At 52.6% G+C, this 17,100-nt stretch overlaps 7 protein-coding genes across 7 annotated transcripts; 4 read left to right on the plus strand and 3 right to left on the minus strand.

Annotated features, from left to right (window-relative positions):
* Window positions 1-290: 290 nt before the first annotated feature.
* CKM354_001219200 (uncharacterized protein) lies at window positions 291-1,733 on the plus strand (the record flags this gene model as incomplete). Its single annotated transcript, XM_044807708.1, has 2 exons — window positions 291-1,487; window positions 1,548-1,733. 2 exons carry the CDS (start codon window positions 291-293, stop codon window positions 1,731-1,733), a joined length of 1,383 nt encoding a protein of 460 aa, XP_044663643.1.
* Window positions 1,734-5,023: 3,290 nt separating this feature from the next.
* Window positions 5,024-7,853, plus strand: CKM354_001219300 (uncharacterized protein; the record flags this gene model as incomplete). The annotated part of the gene is made up of 2 exons (XM_044807709.1): window positions 5,024-5,318; window positions 5,383-7,853. 2 exons carry the CDS (start codon window positions 5,024-5,026, stop codon window positions 7,851-7,853), a joined length of 2,766 nt encoding a protein of 921 aa, XP_044663644.1.
* Window positions 7,854-8,615: 762 nt separating this feature from the next.
* On the minus strand, window positions 8,616-9,769 carry CKM354_001219400 (uncharacterized protein; the record flags this gene model as incomplete). The annotated part of the gene is made up of 2 exons (XM_044807710.1): window positions 8,616-9,588; window positions 9,648-9,769. 2 exons carry the CDS (start codon window positions 9,767-9,769, stop codon window positions 8,616-8,618), a joined length of 1,095 nt encoding a protein of 364 aa, XP_044663645.1.
* A 973-nt stretch (window positions 9,770-10,742) lies between these two features.
* On the plus strand, window positions 10,743-11,747 carry CKM354_001219500 (uncharacterized protein; the record flags this gene model as incomplete). The annotated part of the gene is made up of 1 exon (XM_044807711.1): window positions 10,743-11,747. The coding sequence occupies one exon, from the start codon at window positions 10,743-10,745 to the stop codon at window positions 11,745-11,747; it is 1,005 nt and encodes a 334-aa protein (XP_044663646.1).
* Window positions 11,748-12,584: 837 nt separating this feature from the next.
* Window positions 12,585-14,051, minus strand: CKM354_001219600 (uncharacterized protein; the record flags this gene model as incomplete). Its single annotated transcript, XM_044807712.1, has 3 exons — window positions 12,585-13,529; window positions 13,594-13,708; window positions 14,023-14,051. The coding sequence occupies 3 exons, from the start codon at window positions 14,049-14,051 to the stop codon at window positions 12,585-12,587; spliced, it is 1,089 nt and encodes a 362-aa protein (XP_044663647.1).
* Window positions 14,052-14,661: 610 nt separating this feature from the next.
* CKM354_001219700 (uncharacterized protein) lies at window positions 14,662-15,342 on the plus strand (the record flags this gene model as incomplete). The annotated part of the gene is made up of 1 exon (XM_044807713.1): window positions 14,662-15,342. One exon carries the CDS (start codon window positions 14,662-14,664, stop codon window positions 15,340-15,342), a length of 681 nt encoding a protein of 226 aa, XP_044663648.1.
* Window positions 15,343-15,748: 406 nt separating this feature from the next.
* On the minus strand, window positions 15,749-16,903 carry CKM354_001219800 (uncharacterized protein; the record flags this gene model as incomplete). Its single annotated transcript, XM_044807714.1, has 3 exons — window positions 15,749-15,858; window positions 15,913-16,186; window positions 16,337-16,903. 3 exons carry the CDS (start codon window positions 16,901-16,903, stop codon window positions 15,749-15,751), a joined length of 951 nt encoding a protein of 316 aa, XP_044663649.1.
* Window positions 16,904-17,100: the final 197 nt, after the last annotated feature.

Below are 17,100 nucleotides of genomic sequence, written 5' to 3' on the forward strand. Positions count from 1 at the left end.
GTGTTTGCTGTTTCACAACTGCGCTGCGCCACGGAAACATGATACCATAAGGTCAATCGCATCGACTTTTATTTGTTGTTGTTGAGGCAAGCTCCCGCTTCGCTCGCTTCCCACTTTCGCTGCATTGCTCCTACTGCAGAAGGACGACGACGAACCAGAAGCCATTGTTGCACGACATCTCTCCCTACCAATGCAAGTGTCGTCCGGGGTGCGACAAAGAGATCGAGCACGCGCTTACATTCCAGTCCAGATCCGCTATCAGCAAGCACCTCGCTCTTGCATCACCCCGCATGAAGGGCGCCCAAACCTCCACGATGGAGAAAGTCCTGGAGACCATTGTGCCCGACACGGGCAAGCCCGTGCTATGGGGCGCGCACAGCAACAAGGCCAAGTGGGAGAGCACCGTCGGCGTGCTCACGCTCATAGTAGGCTGTCCCACCTTGTGCATCATGAACTGGGTCGCCCTCGAGCAATTCGGCGGCTCCCTCACCAAAGCCATTGGCGCCGCTCTTGATCATGGTCCGGTTCTGTACCTCTTGCAAAACCTGCCCCGACCTACAAAGGACGCAATCATGGGTTACGCAGCCTGGCTCCTCTTCCAAGCTTTCCTCTACGGCTTCCTCCCCGGCGAGACCTGCTATGGCCAGAAAACACCTGCCGGTTACCAACTGCACTACAGAACAAACGGTCTTCTCGCCTGGACTCTTACCCACGCCCTCTTCATCGGCGGCGCCTGGTACGGCTACATCGACCCCGCCATCATCGCCCGCAACTGGGAAGGTCTCCTCGTAGCCTGCAACATCTACGGCTTCGTCTTGGCAATCCTCGCCCAAGTCAAAGGCCACCTCTTCCCCTCTCACCCCGAAGACCGCAAATTCAGCGGCAGCTGGATCTACGATTTCTGGGCAGGCGTCGAACTCAACCCCCGATTCGGCTCCTACTGGGACTTCAAATTCTTCCACAACGGTCGTCCTGGAATCGTAGCCTGGACTCTGATCAACCTCTCCTGGGCCGCCTACCAATACCAAACAGTGGGTTACGTCACCTACTCCATGATCGTCCTCAACATCCTCCAAGCAATCTACGTCGTCGACTTCTTCTGCAATGAAAGCTGGTACACACGCACAATCGACATCAGCCACGACCATTTCGGTTTCATGCTCGCCTGGGGAGATGCAACTTTCCTCCCAACTTTCTACACTTTGCAAGCGCAATACATGGCCCGCTACCCAACTCACCTGTCCGAAGGCCAAGCAATCGGAATCCTCGCACTCGGTCTGCTAGGCTACTACATTTTCCGCTCCGCCAACTGGCAACGCGATTACGTCCGATCAAAGAAAGACGAAGCACGAATTTGGGGTCGACCAGCAGAATTTATTCGCTGCAAATACCACACGAGTGATGGGAAAGAGCATGAAAGTCTGCTCCTGACTTCAGGCTGGTGGGGTGTGGCGAGACATTCTAATTATCTCGCAGATTTGATCGGAGTAAGCACCCCCCAAGTCCCCCTACCTTCCCTCAACCGACCAACTGACGCATATGAATAGTGCTACGCCTACTGCGCAACCTGCGGCTTCGACAACATCCTTCCCTGGTCTTACTTGGTTTTCATGAGCGTGCTTCTCGTGCACCGCGCCAAGCGAGACGAACGCCGCTGCCGTGCCAAGTATGGTGAGAAATGGGACGAATACTGCCGTGCTGTACCGTATACGATGATACCCGGCATCTTCTAAATCCACCTCTTAATAAAGTGGAAAAAGAAGATGTCACATGGAGGAAATGAAATGACATGGCAAAGGGCGACGGCGAGAGAAATTTTCTGGTTAACTTCTTTCGACTTTGACTCGACCTAACATACAACATTTACATTATAGAATGTGCTCACGCGGGCACCTGATATATAGTTGATACCTGAAAACTTTGTTCTCGTGTTGTGGCTGCTTTCCTCTTCTCGTAGTACCCGAAAAGAAAAGGGCGCCTGCGCTGCAGCCAAATTGTACTGCTACCTATCCAGACACAGAAGTGAGCCGAAATGGCTCTGACGAGGTGAAGTGAAGTTCCCCAAAGCTCGTCCCACTCCAACATGCATGCATGCATGCATCCCCCAGTGCCAGGATTCGTGCATGCAGCAACATCAAGGCAGCACTACATACAGGACCAGATCAGATCGTGATCGAGATTCTAGACCATCCTGCTGGTTGGCAGCGAGCAGGCGGGTCTGTGCATTTGTACGACCTCACGAGCTCATCAGCATCAGCCGCAGCGCTGTGGGAAAGATGGACAGTTCCGCCGACAGTAGTGCTGCTAGAAAATGGAGAATCCCGTAGACACGGCATTGATTGTGATGAGATGAGCGTGACATTCGATGATAGGGGTGAGGTCAAGAAGGCAGGTCAGCAAGCGAGCGAGCGAGGCAAGCTTGGCCTGGAAGTTCCCAGCTTTGTCACTTGGTGTGGCTCTGGGTGGCGATGTCTAGATTTAAGCCACATTATTATCTTAAACATTGAGCACGCTTGAGATTCGCGACGAAGTTCAAGTGCGCGCACAGGAGGTAGTCGTTGATTGTCGTCGAGATGATGTGAAGTTTGCGTCAAGGAGGAGTGTCAGCCGTTTGAAGTAAAGAGTCGCTTGTCATCAACATGTATTTGGTCACGATATTGGATCCAGGCGTGGCTTGGGCGCGGGATTCGTTGAGCAGATACCGGAGAATCGGTCCAGACTGAGATCGAGATGTGGCTTGCAGATGGAGGAGCACAGCAGATTGTTCTCATCAAGGCGTCAGCAGAATCAGTCGGTACGACTTGCTCTACTCTCAAAATATCGACTGAGCTGGCCAAGTGCGTTCGAGGCTTTCAGCCCAGGGCATTGCAAGCCGCAAGTCGTACTGCGCATACAACGTGCCTGTGGTGTGTGGGCACGACCAGACTCGTCACTAGTCCACGTTCCATTGGGCTTCAGTTGTGGCCATGATTATACATGGAAGTGTACCATGTACAAGATCTAGCCAGCCTAGGTCTTCATGGCAATTGAGTTTCTTGTCGATGTTCTAGTCCGTCGAGGAGGGCAGAATATCACGGATCGTGGAAGCGGCGTCTGTCGGATTTCCTGATCGAATGGCGTACGTCCAGGGTTGTGGAAATGTCAGAGCGTAGAAGCAGCGAAGTTTGACCACAAAATTGTTCAGCAAGCGGATGTGAACAGCGCGATTTGCGCTTGCCGGACTTTTCACTCTGGGCACTGCAAACGGAACTCGATGCTATGCTGAATCGGGTCGAATACGCTGTCAAACACCTGGCGCCCGACTGGTCAGGAAAAATGTATCAGGCCCTCATTCATCATAATAGCCAAGCGCGGAACGCCACAGCTGACGGCGGTGAGTCCGGATTTCAGAGGAACAGGAAGGTGCGCAGTTGAGTTTGGAGGGGAATCTTGGCCAGCTGGAGTTGAGCCACGTACCAGCAGCTCCGTGGAGTTGTTGGAACTGGTACACAACGCTTGGTACGGTTCGTAGCATGTGTGGTCCATGTACAATTAACTGGGCGGCTTTTGAATGCTGTCCTTCCGTCACAGCTACAGCAAAGTTGATCTGAAGTGAATATTCGTATTCATCGGCGATGCATATAGGTCTTGAGAATGAGGACCATTTCTCCGGAGTGTCACTGGTGCACCTGTGGCTGAGATATGCGCATTGTTTGTCAAGCGCGTTGATGGTGCGCACTGTCGGAGAGTGCGAGGCGAGGCGCAATAAGCAAGTGCACACGGACGGCCAAGCTTCGAAGGCCGTTTCGCGGCCAAAACGCAAGTCGACGCGATGACGTCCCGGTCAGAGAGGGTGATGAGAAGTGATATCGAAGTGATCACGCCGCAAAAATGTGGTAGCAGTGGCACCATGCAATCAGCCTCGCTTTCACGTGCTCTTGAGAACAGAGAGACTCGAAGCTGGAACTGGGGCTGGAAGGTCCGAGAAAGGAGGGCAGAGATGATCGTCATTTCGACATCGGGCCAGCCGCGTCTACGCCGCGCACGTGTTTTGTGTTGAGCAGCGCGCTTTGTTCGCAGTCGTCTCACGCAGTGGCCTGGTGTTCTTTCATAGTTCGAGGACTGTGAGAAGATGACGTGCGTGCCGAGTGTGCAGTCTTCGAGCAGCAACAACCTGAAACGCACACTCCAATCAACCATGTTGTCGCGGATTGCAGAGTGCGTTCGTCACGGCGCCGTGGCGCTTGCGGAATCGCAGCGTTCCAGCCTCCCGCAAAGTCCAGGCCCGCCATGGACGCGCTTCGTGCAGCCACGGCGGCCTGGGATGACGTCTGGCAGCCACGGCGGGGAACGTGGTCGTTTTGCTGTTGGAGCAGGCCCCATACTGTACAGCGACGAAGTATGTAGAGTGAAAGGCCAGAGCGAGGACGAAAGTCTGAATGCGCGACTGCCCGCGGTCGTGCTTGCTACTGCCACACCGTCGACCTCAAAGATGCGCAGGCTTGGCTCGGCGGGTTCGAACGATGGCGCGAGTGGATCCCCACAAGCCACACCCTCAGGATGCATCGTCCATCGACCGGTCTCGATTTTGCGCCTCGCCCGGCACCATGTCACCGTAGCTTCCTGCGGAGGGAGGATGAGAAAGCGCTCCGCCGCGCGCTGCACACTATCGCCGTCCTGTGTCAGACGTCCACAACAACACCACGCCCTGCCAACCGGTACTGCTACGACATTGCACACGCTGGACGCTGCCCATCCGTTCACTTGGCACGAACAAACGGTGCCGAACTGATTGCCATCCCCGGTGGAAAGAGCGGCCGGCAACACGAGCCTCTGCAGATTTCACCACATTACGCCTTCCTCTCGCCTATTCCTATCTGAAGCCCTCTCTACGGCGGCACAGAGACGCCACGGCCCACTCTCCAGGACATCGTCTCTCGCAGGCCATTTCACTGCTCAGCGATTGCGCAATCCTGCCCTTCCAAATGGTTTCGCGAGGCCTCGACGACTTCTAGGAATGGGAAGCGGCAGAGACGACGCTGCCATGGAGCGTGAGACGATATGCTTCCCCAAGCATGGCACGCAAACCGTTCTCCAGAATGGAGACGCTGGATTTCGAGATGAATCCCTTCGCTGGTACTCCAACGCGGAAAGCACTGCCTTGGAACGTCTCATTGCCTTGAAGCGTGAGCTGCGAGGAACTCCTCAGGACGACTTTTGGTCTGCTGTCACCGAAGGCATTGCTCAGCTCCTGGGCGCCGATATCTGTTTCGTGATGAAGAGAATTCTGGTCGATGAGCAAGAAGTTCCCGTCGAAATGCCCCCCATTGGAGAACCCGGTAGGTCAACAACCATGACAGAGGAGGGCAATACCAAGTTTCGTACTGATGTGCTCGACAATAGGAAGCTGCATCATGGCTGCCGCGGTACATTACCACACCATGGATGGGTCCAAAAGTACGGTCAAGTCGACCAAGTTCCACGCGTATGGCTGTCCTTGTGCCTACATGCGCCATGATAAAGTATTCGTCATTCCAGAGAGACTGGGCAACTTCATCACAAACAACCCCAATGCTCTGCCTACGCCCTGCGAGGCATACATCGCTGTGCCACTATTCGATGACGACAAGTGTTTTGGCCATTTCGGAGTCATGTGGTCGGCCGAACGTGCAGCGCAGAGGCAACTGTCGTGGGCATCAATCGAGATGCTCATGCATTCGCTGGAGGACATGATCACCGCAAGGTTCCTGGAGGGCGCCAACTTCATCGCACAAGCCAAACCCGCAGCTCCGGAGAAGAACCGAGTCATCCCTCATGATGCAGTGACTGTTGCGCAGTCGCTACGACCATATGCCGGCAGCTTGTCACATGAGCTGAGGACCCCTATGCAAGGTATCGTGGGTATGCTGGACGTGATGTACACGACTGTCGAGGAATGCGTCGATTCGTCCACCGATCCGAAAGTGAAATCCGTCTTCGAGCAGCTCAAGCAAAACATTGAGATAGTACAGGACAGTTCAAGAAGAGCAGTGGAAGCCGCAGATAATGTCGTGCACGCCTATGACATGGACATGTCTCTCCCCGATGCACCTGCTCCCCTCCTTGATGAGCCGAGCGAATCGTACTCACCTTACTCAGCGACCACGGACAAGAGGCCGAATATCATTGTTGCCGGCAGCAACCTACCTCTCCACCGACCCAACAAACGCCGACGCGACGAAGCGTTCAACCAAGGCTCACGCAGTGCCAGCACTGCTAGTGCGTATTCCAACAAAGTGCCAAAGCTGACGCGAACGCCATCATCGTGTGCACGCTGTGCAGGAGACAGCGACGAAGTGAAGACTGGCTTGCAAGAAGCCGACGATGTGCAGAGGCTTTGCGACTTTGGCGCGAAATCGATGAGTGCTGCCACGGTGGAGAGTGCCACCATGGTTACCAGCAGCAACTTTTCTACACGAATCATCGCCCCTGGACTGCGACACACTGGCTTGCGCGAGCTCGTACAATTCGTGATCAATGAAGGCCTGAAGGTTGGTGGGCGTCCTGATTCCACGATTGCGAAGGATACGGAGACTGGCGAAGTGATTGAAGTGCGGAACAGAGGATCGGATGGCGAAATTGGACAGAAGCTGATTGAGTGGAGCATCGACCCGGCTGTGCCAGTCTCAATGTTCATCGACGAGAAAGACCTTAGCAAGCTGATATCGTGCGTCTTCTTGAACGCTTTGAAGTTCACAGACAAGATCAATGGGCGCATCAAGATCATTGCGCGGATGAGCAAGACTAATCGCTTCATCTCGATCAAGATCTCGGACAACGGACCAGGAATTCCCGCAGCATTCCTTCCTCACTTGTTCAAGCCTTTCTCTCAGCAGAACGGCTCAATTACGAGGTCCAGTGAGGGTCTAGGTCTAGGATTGCTGGTGGCCAAGGGTATTGCGAGGAAACTTGGGGGTGACTTGAACTGCACAAGAGCTGTGACTGATGGTCCTCAACATGGCTCCGAGTTCGAGATCAAAGTGCCTTTGCATGCCGGAGAGACGATCAGCCGACCCTCGTCGCCATTTGCATCACCTATGCCACGCAGAGCCGAATCGAGCAACAGTGTATCACCTCGATTCCGCGCACTTACTCCCGCACCAGGCAGTCCGCGCTCATCATCACGCGCGTTGCACGAGGTGGTTGGTGAAGAGGTCCAGACCGACAGCCATGAAGGCTCGGAAACGATACAGGCGACAACACCTCCGTCACCGCGCTCGCAGATCGTTCGCGTCACATTGCCCGATGCTGCAATCTCATCCGACAGTGATGACTTATCACCGGCTCCAACTCCAGATACGACCCCCAGCCCCACAGGAGAAATCCTCAGGCCAAAGCCTCGACCACGTACCTCTGATTCTGCAAACACGATCGACCGTGAACTGGCCAAGAAGTACCCTCTCAGGTTCCTCGTTGTTGAAGACAACGCGCTCAACCGTAAGATTCTGGTCAGCATGCTCGGCAAGATGGGCTACCAGAACATACTCGAAGCGCATAACGGAGGCGAAGCAGTACGGCAGATGAATGCATCGATCGAAAGCCAAAATTGCGTCGACGTCGTGCTCATGGACATCTGGATGCCGGTCATGGATGGATTCGAAGCAACGCGTCGCATCCTCGCTATGGCTGGGCCACGAAAAGTTACTGTACTCGCCATCACAGCCGACGTGACTGACGGCGCCATGGAACGCGCTACGGAAGTTGGCATCAAAGGGTTCATGTCGAAGCCCTACAAGATGACTGACCTTCAGAGGTTCATTCTTCAGTACATTGTCTCAGACGAGGAAGTGCCAGCAAGCCCGACGCCAGCACCCACCGAGATCTCAGTATCGTGATCAGATTCAGGCGCATATTCCCTGGGACATGGAAGCAAGGACACTCTCGGCCCTACCAAGATCACGCAAATTGACAGAAACCGGCCATCCTCGAAAAAAAAAGGAATTTGGCCGAACAACGACTAAAAGTGGCTCATGCACAACGAGCAGCCACACCACAACACTCCAGAAAGAACAGCAAAATTATTGTATACACCTTTTTAAATTATTTGAAGACACGCGCAATGATTCGAAGAAGAAGAAGAGCAAATTAGATACCCCTTGAGCCGCAGGTTGTGCTTAACAAGATGGGAAATTTCTCATGAATATGGGTGGATGGCTACAAAGACTTAATTTCCGGATATCAGGGTATACAGGAATCAACTTTCTTGGAAGAAGGCTGCCAGACAAGGCCGCAGATTTGTATAGAGAGCTTTGACAGCTCGAATGAGTAGATATTGTGAATAAGCATAATGTGCCTATTACTTTTGTGTGCAAATCGCTGGTTGGGGATGGGATGATGATTTGCTCTCGAGGGGACTGCGCTTCGTTCTGGCGTTGATTTGTTTTTCTCTCCGTCACTGAAGGATGCTAGTAGGCAAAGTCCCCAGCTTCGTGAGCTTGCACGCAAGTCTGCGAACGGAGAGTCTACCAAGTGAATTTTCTCAGCAGAGCCAAAACGTGAACAGTCCTGTGCTGCCCGCTTGCATAATAACCGCTTCTGCGGCAGCTCTATCTATATCTCCAATCAATCCATCCATCCTATCATCCTATCATCTACATCTACACAAACCCCTCCCCAAACTCCCTCCTCCACTCCTCAATAATCTCCCTCGAAGTATTCGATCCTCCACAAACTTCAATCACCACAATTTCATCCTTTCTCGGCTTTCTTCCCAAAGCCCTCTCTAATCTCCCACCATAACACAATGCAGTATTAACACCACAAGCAGCTTCCACTAGAATTTTCTCATCATCCCATAATTTCCAACAACCCATTGCGGCTTCTGCGTCGGAGAGGACGATGCTGTGGACGGTGGAGTTTTGCAGGCCGGAAGTTGCGAGGTTGAATGCGCGAGAGCAGACTTTTGTGGCGCCGAGGGATGTTGCCATGGATGTTATGCCGTCTAATGTGATATGTTCTCCCTTCTCCAGACTTTGGTTTAGGGAGTCTGCTCCCTGAGTCTCCACGACCAAAACCTTCGTTTTTTCTTTCCAGGCTTCGCCTTGTTTTTGTATCCCCTCCATAATCCCAGAAAAGAGCCCTCCACCTCCTACTGAACAGATGATCCAATCCGGGACTTCCTTTTTCCCATCTTCTTTCGTTTGCATTTGTCTGCCGATTTCTGAGATTAAAGTACTATGCCCCTCCCAAACAACCCCATCATCAAAAGGATGAACACCCACTACCTCCTCCCCTTTCTCTTCCGCACATTTCTTCATCACGACATCTCGCATATAACTATCTGCTTCTTTCCAACTCGCCCCATACTGCACCACACTTTGCGCTCCTGCTTTTTGGAGTTTTTCGATCATATGTTTTTTCGTGCTCAATGGTACGACGACTGTACATGGTCTTTTGACGAAATTTGCTGCGTGGACGGCCGCGAGACCGGCGTTTCCGCCTGAGGAGCTGAAGAAGTGGAGAGATTCTGGGTGAGGGGAGTTGAGGTAGGTTTTGAGGATGAAGTGGCCGAGGCCGCGGATTTTGAAGGAGCCGCTGGGTTGGAGGGAGTCGAGTTTTAGGAGGATGCGGCTGTGCGTTTCTGATTCAGCATGGGGTTCTCGGTGAAGTGTATATGGGGTTGGACCTACCAGCCTGCTGCTTTGGATAATTTCTCGCTTTCGATGAGGGGTGTTTCTCGCCATGGTTTGTCGGTTGGTGGGGAGGAGGTGTGGGGTTGGGTGCTTTGGGGGAGGATTGGTGAGACTGTCATGGTGGGCGGCTGTTGGGTAGTAGGAATGGAGAGAGGAGGAGGAAAGGTGAGTTGCATGAAGTGGACCTATCTGTACAGGCGAGCCGAGTCACCGTGTCAAGCGTAGGGCGCTGGATCCTACTATGGACAGCTGTCGGTTTGGCTGTGCGGCTTTGCTGGCAACCAGTTTTGAAGGGGTCTTCAGCTGACTTGTGAGTATGTGGTGTTTGTACAGGCAGAATGTTGCTCCTGCAAGTATGGCGAGATGTTGTTGTTCTCCACACTTTCGGCCAATGTTTTGCGTCGCGACTGCACGTCTTGGCAGGTCGACCACTTCTCGCCTTTCCACCCACCACTTCACCAGTTCGAGCTCACTTAGCCCATGCCTGTTTCTCATCAGTTTCTGGCCTAATCTCGTCACATCAACGCTTTTAACCAGCAGAAAGAGCGGCATTGACGCTCCGCTATGCAACGCCTGGGATGGTGGCCGCGAGCCCGGTTATCTTGGGAGCCCGTGAAGCCTCGCTCGGCGTCGTCTCCGATCGCCGGTCAACATTTGAGAGACGTGACAACTCGATATGTGCAACGACTGAACTCGAGTAGCAGCCATGGAGACGACTCAAACACATTGGTACAAGACTGCAAACGGCGGAATGCAATTCTACATCGCGAAATGAGACGTTTCCGGCATGTCAAAGAAGCCGCCATTCGTAGTGGAGTGTCCTCGAAAGAGCGAAATATAATGGTGGCTGAGGAACATGTGTCTCCAATCTCGGACGCCGACCGTCGGGTCGATAGCGAGCTCAGTGACTCATCAAGTCGACCGATCGAAGTTCTGCAGCGATGCATCCAGTCTGGTCAGGCCTCCCCCCACATACTTCACGCATGCCTTGAAGCACAATATCGTGATCAGGCACGGTATACACGCAGGATGCGTCCGCAAATACACAAAATACAGCGCGAGGATCAGCTGGCACGTACAGCTCTGTTGTACATGTTGCAAAACCCTGGCAAGTGGACCTCCATTCTGCACAAGGATACGGGTTTCGTAGACTACTTGTGCTACTTTGCCGTCATAGAGGGCCTGCAGGAGACCATGATTAACATGTTCAAGCTTGAGACCGTGCCGGACAATGCTTATTGGCGCAGTAAAGTAGCCACGGGCTTGCTCTTAGCGGAAGATATTCTTGCTCTCGACTACAATGCCGATGCATGCCTGAACCTCTTTTTCAAATTCTGGAATTTACGAAGCGCCGAACGCACTCGACTAAAGACCCAGCAACAGCCACACGGAACCACACATGTACCGGGTCTTGCGAAATATGATCTGCTTCGAGGCTCAGAAGTCAAATTACGCGTCATGCTCACGCGATATGATGCACCATTAGGCTTATGGAAAACAGACCCGACCCTCTACGAAAGATTTTTGCAGTACTGTATGCACGATATGCCCAGAGAAGGAAAATTATCACCGGAAGAAGTTGATTGGACTCATTCGGACCTACAGCTATATCATCCAGCGGGTTGCAATGAAGGGCCGGCAATCGAACTGCTCAAGAAATATGCCAAACAGGGGCAATACGCCTTTCTACCTGACAAGGCCCGGCATGGTCCGCACATAGCACAATCGATTGCTAAGTTCGTGAGACGAACTGCTGACGTGGCTGAAGCAAACAGCAATATGGTTGCTGCGCGATGGGTCTTCAACACATTTGAACAAGAGTACACCAACGCTGCACCCAGGTCATTGGAGCGAATGGAGGGCATGGCCCGCATGTTAGGACCCTATGCAACGTACGTGCAGCAACGACTGTTCAATGCTTCGATGCGCACAGTTGCTGCATCGAAGAAGTTGCTCTCTGATAAGGTGGGTAGAGCGCCTGCTGTGCAAGTAGCGTCAGATCCTACGGCGCACGCTGCCAATTTCCAGAACACCTTGGGCACGGCGCCCACAGAATCGAGAAAACGAGAACCTCAGAAGCGCGGATTTGGGCTCTGAAGGTGGCACAGTCGAATGGTCGGCCATGCGATCGCATGCTCGCTCTCTGCATTCTTGCAGAAAGAATAGATGTGAACATGTGTTTGCGCAACTTAATCTCCTGCCGAATGTGGTATGCTACATTGCCATCAACCAGAACAGACTTGATGGTGTCAGCTCGAGCTCAAAGGGCTATGTGCTCCACCACGAGCAAAAGACAAGTGTTCTGGGCGCGGACATGTATTATTGGCTCACAAATCTACAGCAAGAGGCTGATCTGCGGATTCGAATGGAACTCTGAGCGCTCCGGGGAGAAGAGCATCCACCATTGGTCCCCGCTGCCGCCGAGGAAAAATCTCCAATGAGACTGACTATGCAGAGCAAACGTGACGACCAGTCCCAGTGCTGAGCGCTGAGCAGAATTCTTAACGGGGCACCTGACGATGCTGTATTCGTCGGTTAGGATTCCAAGTTTCACAGGCTCCTGGTCTTCATAACAAAGTATTGCGCACTTGGTGGAACCATCTGCTGACGACCGAGGACGATCAGATGCCTCGGACGTAGCCTTTCTCATTTCAATTCTGACATGCCTCCAAGTATGTTTTGTGGGTAATGCCTCATTTCAGAGAATCGAAGCTGCCTTCTGCTGACTGAGACAGACCTTGATAAGGATTGTGGTGCAGTTTCGCAATGTTCTCACTCATCACTCTTCCCGTTTTATATCATCTATAGCCTTAGCGATCAATGTACTGGTTGATTTACAAGACGATTGAGTTGCAGAATGTTGTATTCGCCTCTCGCAGTACATTGCGCATCTATTTCTCTCTGTCCGAAACATGCACATCTCACACTGCATCCTCAATCATACCAAATAGCATTCATCCCAAACCCAGGTTCCTTAATATCCAAATGCGCCACGCGCCCCAAGAATTCATCTTTCCATCTATACACCTCCACAAACCCCTTCTCATCATCACACAATGCAACCCACTCATCACCCCATGGGAACGGACTCACGGCATTCGAATGCCCTCCACTCGTCGGTGTAGGATTGAGACAGATTTGTCGTTCTACCGCGCCGTCTTTCCCGAGTTTGAATGCTGCGATGTAGCCTGTCAAAGATGGAGAATTGGATCTCGAGGTGGCGAAGAGGTAGTTTCCGGATTGTGATCGGAAGACCACATCGCTGCGATACATTTTTGGGAAAGAGGTGTCCATTCCTGGTGGGATGAGGGGGTAAGACTTTTCGGTGTATGTTGGGAGGTGAGTTTTGGGGTCGATGGAGTATTGACATAGGCGATTTCCAGCTTCCATAAGAACGTAGAGGTACCCATCATTTGGAGAAATTTCAACCCAGCGAGGATGATCATTTGGAGCTGGAGCTTCAATACTGCCAACTAATTCGAGTGTTCCGTCCGAAGAATTCTTCTTGTGAGTCCAGATTTTGTTGGACCACATGTCAGCTGAGTAGAGGTATTCTTCCGCAGAGTCGAATACCATGCCGTGAATTGCGGAGCGTTCGTCCAAGGGGGCATTTTGGATGTTCTCTGCGAGGGCGCCGGATGCATCGACAGAGTGGACGTTGAGGAAGCCGGCGTGGTCGTAGAAGGGGTTGCCGTAGACTGCGTAGGGTGGCTTCTGTGCTGCGAGGACGAAGATTGCTCGGGTTTTGGTGTCGGGTGAGTTGGCGAGAGGATGGCCGCCCATGGGGAGGGATTTGGTGTGAGTGATCTCAGCTGGGGAGGTGACTTGGTAGGAACCCCATTGTTTCATTCCAGCGCCGTAGATGTTTCTGCGTGCATGCTAAATGTGTTCAGTCGATATTGACTTTTGCTGGCTTGTCCACCTTTGAGTGACATCTGCTTACATCGAATGTCATCCATGATATCGGTTGGTCCTCTGGGATCTCTGTCCGCTTGACCAATTCCAATGTAAGTTTCTCATCATCGAACGCAACAGTAAAAATGGCTCCAGGCGGTGTCCTAGCAAGCAGAATCGTGACTCAGTATGCAGTTCTCTCACTCTCAAAATTCTCTTCCTCCAGTCATAGAAGGAAGAAAAACAAAATCGAAGATCTAGAATCCTTTGCCAGCACATGCGGTCTCGAATCATGTATGCCCCATAAATTCCCATACCGCTGGAATTTCGGAAGGCGCTTCCGCGCCCAATGGTGGACCTTGAGAAAAGAGAATGTGGATAATTTCTGCTGGTGAGGAACAAGAGCTATGGCATGGGCAGCAATAGAAGTGTTCTGGACAATGTTGACGACGATGGGATGTAAGAAAGTGACACATACCATGTTCCGATCATGAGATGGTGCTTCATGGCGGCGGCTACGCTTGTGTGGAAGGTGCGGTGAGAAGTGAGAGATGGAGACTTTTGATATAGAGGCTGAAGAGCGCGAAACATCAAAGAAGGAGAGCGGCCAGTATTCTTACCTATGCAGTGGAAGTGTGGTTGTTTAATAGATTGGATAATATCTTAACCGCATTTTGATGCCGAAGCTGGCTCGTTCGTGATGGCGTGGGCAAAGCCTTCGGGACTCACTCCACACTGCTCTGGTGCTCCGTGCGCGCATGCCGCAAATTGAGTTTAGGCTTACATGAGCCCTGCCGCGACTCAAGGAGCTGCTGTGCGGCCTGCGTCTCGAGACTCCCAACCACCTCGAACATTGAGCGACGACCTCGTCTTATATCTCCCCTCGCTACTCATCAATCGCCACAAATACGACTTCCCTCTCACTCGCGTACACCTACATCCAGCCAAGCCTCGTGCCTGATCGACACAAACCCCAACCAGCCAACCCGGCCTCCGCCTCCGCGCGCGCAGACGTGTACCACACCCATTGGACACATCGACCCTTATCCCTGTCTCTCACGCAACGCACGAACACGCGATACCGGCCCCAGATACGCGCAACACAAAGAACCGAACCATGGGCCTCTTCGACACCAACGGCAAATCCTACTACACATCCTCCTCCGAAGCCTTCCTCAACCCCAACGCAGGCCATGGCTCCTCTCGCCGCGGCGTCTCCCCAGCACGCTCAACCCGCAGCGTGAAAACATCAGGCGGAGGAGGATACTCCGTACGGCCCAGCGCCTCAAATCCTCACTCACACTCCCGTCCAACATACGCACGAAGCGCAAGCGGTTCGATTTTTGGGAACTTTGGCGGGAGCTCCAGCAACTACGGAGGGAGCAACTTTGGCGGATCTTCGCGCAGTATTTTCAATTTTGGAGGAGGAAGCGGAGGTTCATCATACTATAAGCGGAGACCACGAGATGGGTATATTTCATACCTGGTGCATAAATTGCAAAGGATGATCAAGGAATTGTGGGCGTATGCGAGAAGACATCCTGTCAAAGCCTTCTTTGCGGTTGTGGTGCCATTGTTGAGCGCTGGAGGAGCGATCGGGGGCTTGTTGAAGCATTTTGGCATCAGGATGCCATTGGGTATGGGTATTGGAGGAGGTTCTTCGAGAGGATCGGGAGGATACTATGGGAGTAAAGGGTACGGGGCTGATGAAGGAGGGTGGATGGATGCGCTTGGTGGAGGAGCTGGGTTGATGGGCAATGCGGGGAGTCTGATCTCGGTCGCGAAGATGTTCATGTGAGGAAGCATGATGTCTGCGTACGTGGAAGGAGTTTGAAGTTATGGGATTACGACAGTGATGAAAAGCACGATTATTGATATAGGACAGGACAGGCGCAAGCTTGGGCAGGCCATGTTGCCTGTAATGAGAGGATACCCAAAAGGAAGTATGAGATCAGATAGTATGATAAAAGCCTTTTCCAGATTCTACTCCAGTAACACCCTGTTCCCCTCCCACAACAAACTCGATGCAACCTATAGGTTCTTGCTGATTCATACCACAAGCTGCCATCTGTCCGTCTCCACCAAATACATGGTGCCAGGCCCAGTTCGTCTCGCTCTCTGTAATCGACGTAGCACGCTGATGTCGCTACATTCACCCGGACCGTGCCTCACGTTTGCGGGTACCGCCAGCGTTCACACTCAGCCTACATCAGCCACTGCATATCGCGGCATCGCAAATCCTCCACGGTCTCGTAAATGAACATCGCAAATTCATCCTCGAATCGGCCCAGAAATGGAGTATGTCCAGCATCGGCTGTATACTGATGAGCTGCTGATCAAAGGGCTATCCTACTGCTCCTCTACTTACGCATCTCGTGCACCTTCAAGATTGCTCCGATACTTTGTGAGTTCTCAATCACTGCGTCTTGCCATCCATGTGGGAAGGCCCGATCCTCGCCGCACTTTACGTAAACCGAGGGGATGAGCTCGTAGGCGGCATGATCAGTTTGCTCGCAGTAAGCCATCCAAGATTGACCTAGCAGATTGCTAGCCCATAGGTGAGCTTCGTCATCTGGCAGGTCATTGAATAAACATTTGGCGGCCCCAGGAGGATTCTTCATGAAAATGAAAGTGCCGTTTGCCTATGACAATGATTAGATGCTATGCCTAACTTCGATGAGCTCGCCAAGGAGTGGTCGTGTTCCCGGAAGAGCGAGTGATTGTAGACTTGGTCGCTTGGCTCGAAATTCATTGTCGTCGGAACGCCCCCTTGACCCGCCGCTTCTACTCACCTCAAAGACATGGCAGTCAAGAGCAATACCGCCGAACTGCTGCAACACGGTCAACCCTGTCATTAAAGGTATGGCAGCGATGAATATGAGTCCTCTGACACATGTGCTTGCGCCTGCGGCAGTTCGAGATCGAATGTCGAGGCCTTGGAGGGCGTTGTTGGGAGGACAGCCAGCATAGCCGTGAGCAATGATGATGACATCTGTGCCTGCCTGCAGGGCTCGAAGAGTCGCGGCATGAATCTGACTAGTGTCGTCTCTGAGGTTTTTGCGGCCAGACGGGTCCTCCGGGACCTGAGTGCTCCCTAGCTCGAGAAATTCACAAAGGTAAAGCTTGAGGTGGATGAGCTTCGCATGCAGACGACTCCAGTGTGAGGGCGCGTAGAAAGAGTCACAGATGAAGATGAGCTTCACATCTCGAGCGGGTGGTATCGCTGTATCGGGTCTCTGTGCTGGGGCGACCACTGGTGGTGTTGGCATGGACAGCCGTCTCTCCTCGATCTGTTCCGCTATTGACGGTGCCAATTCTGGAAATAACTGAAGTAGCGGTATTTGTGCGTCTCCCTCCATCTCGTTGAAGTGACCTCTGAGATTTTTTTGCCGTTGTCGATGGTGCAGTACAATTCTCTTCCGAAGATGGAAAGCAATAGTCGCCCGGCACAGAAGATACGGCGTGGAAGCAGCAGTTCGAGCCTCGTTCCTCCCTCCCGCGGTCTCCCAAATAAATTGTCTGGAGCACTTTCGTGCCGAGAGCCGGTAAGGAAGGC

The sequence above is a fragment of the Cercospora kikuchii genome (genome assembly GCF_019650295.1).
Source record: "Cercospora kikuchii DNA, contig_00009, whole genome shotgun sequence".
NCBI classification, from domain to species: domain Eukaryota; kingdom Fungi; phylum Ascomycota; class Dothideomycetes; order Mycosphaerellales; family Mycosphaerellaceae; genus Cercospora; species Cercospora kikuchii.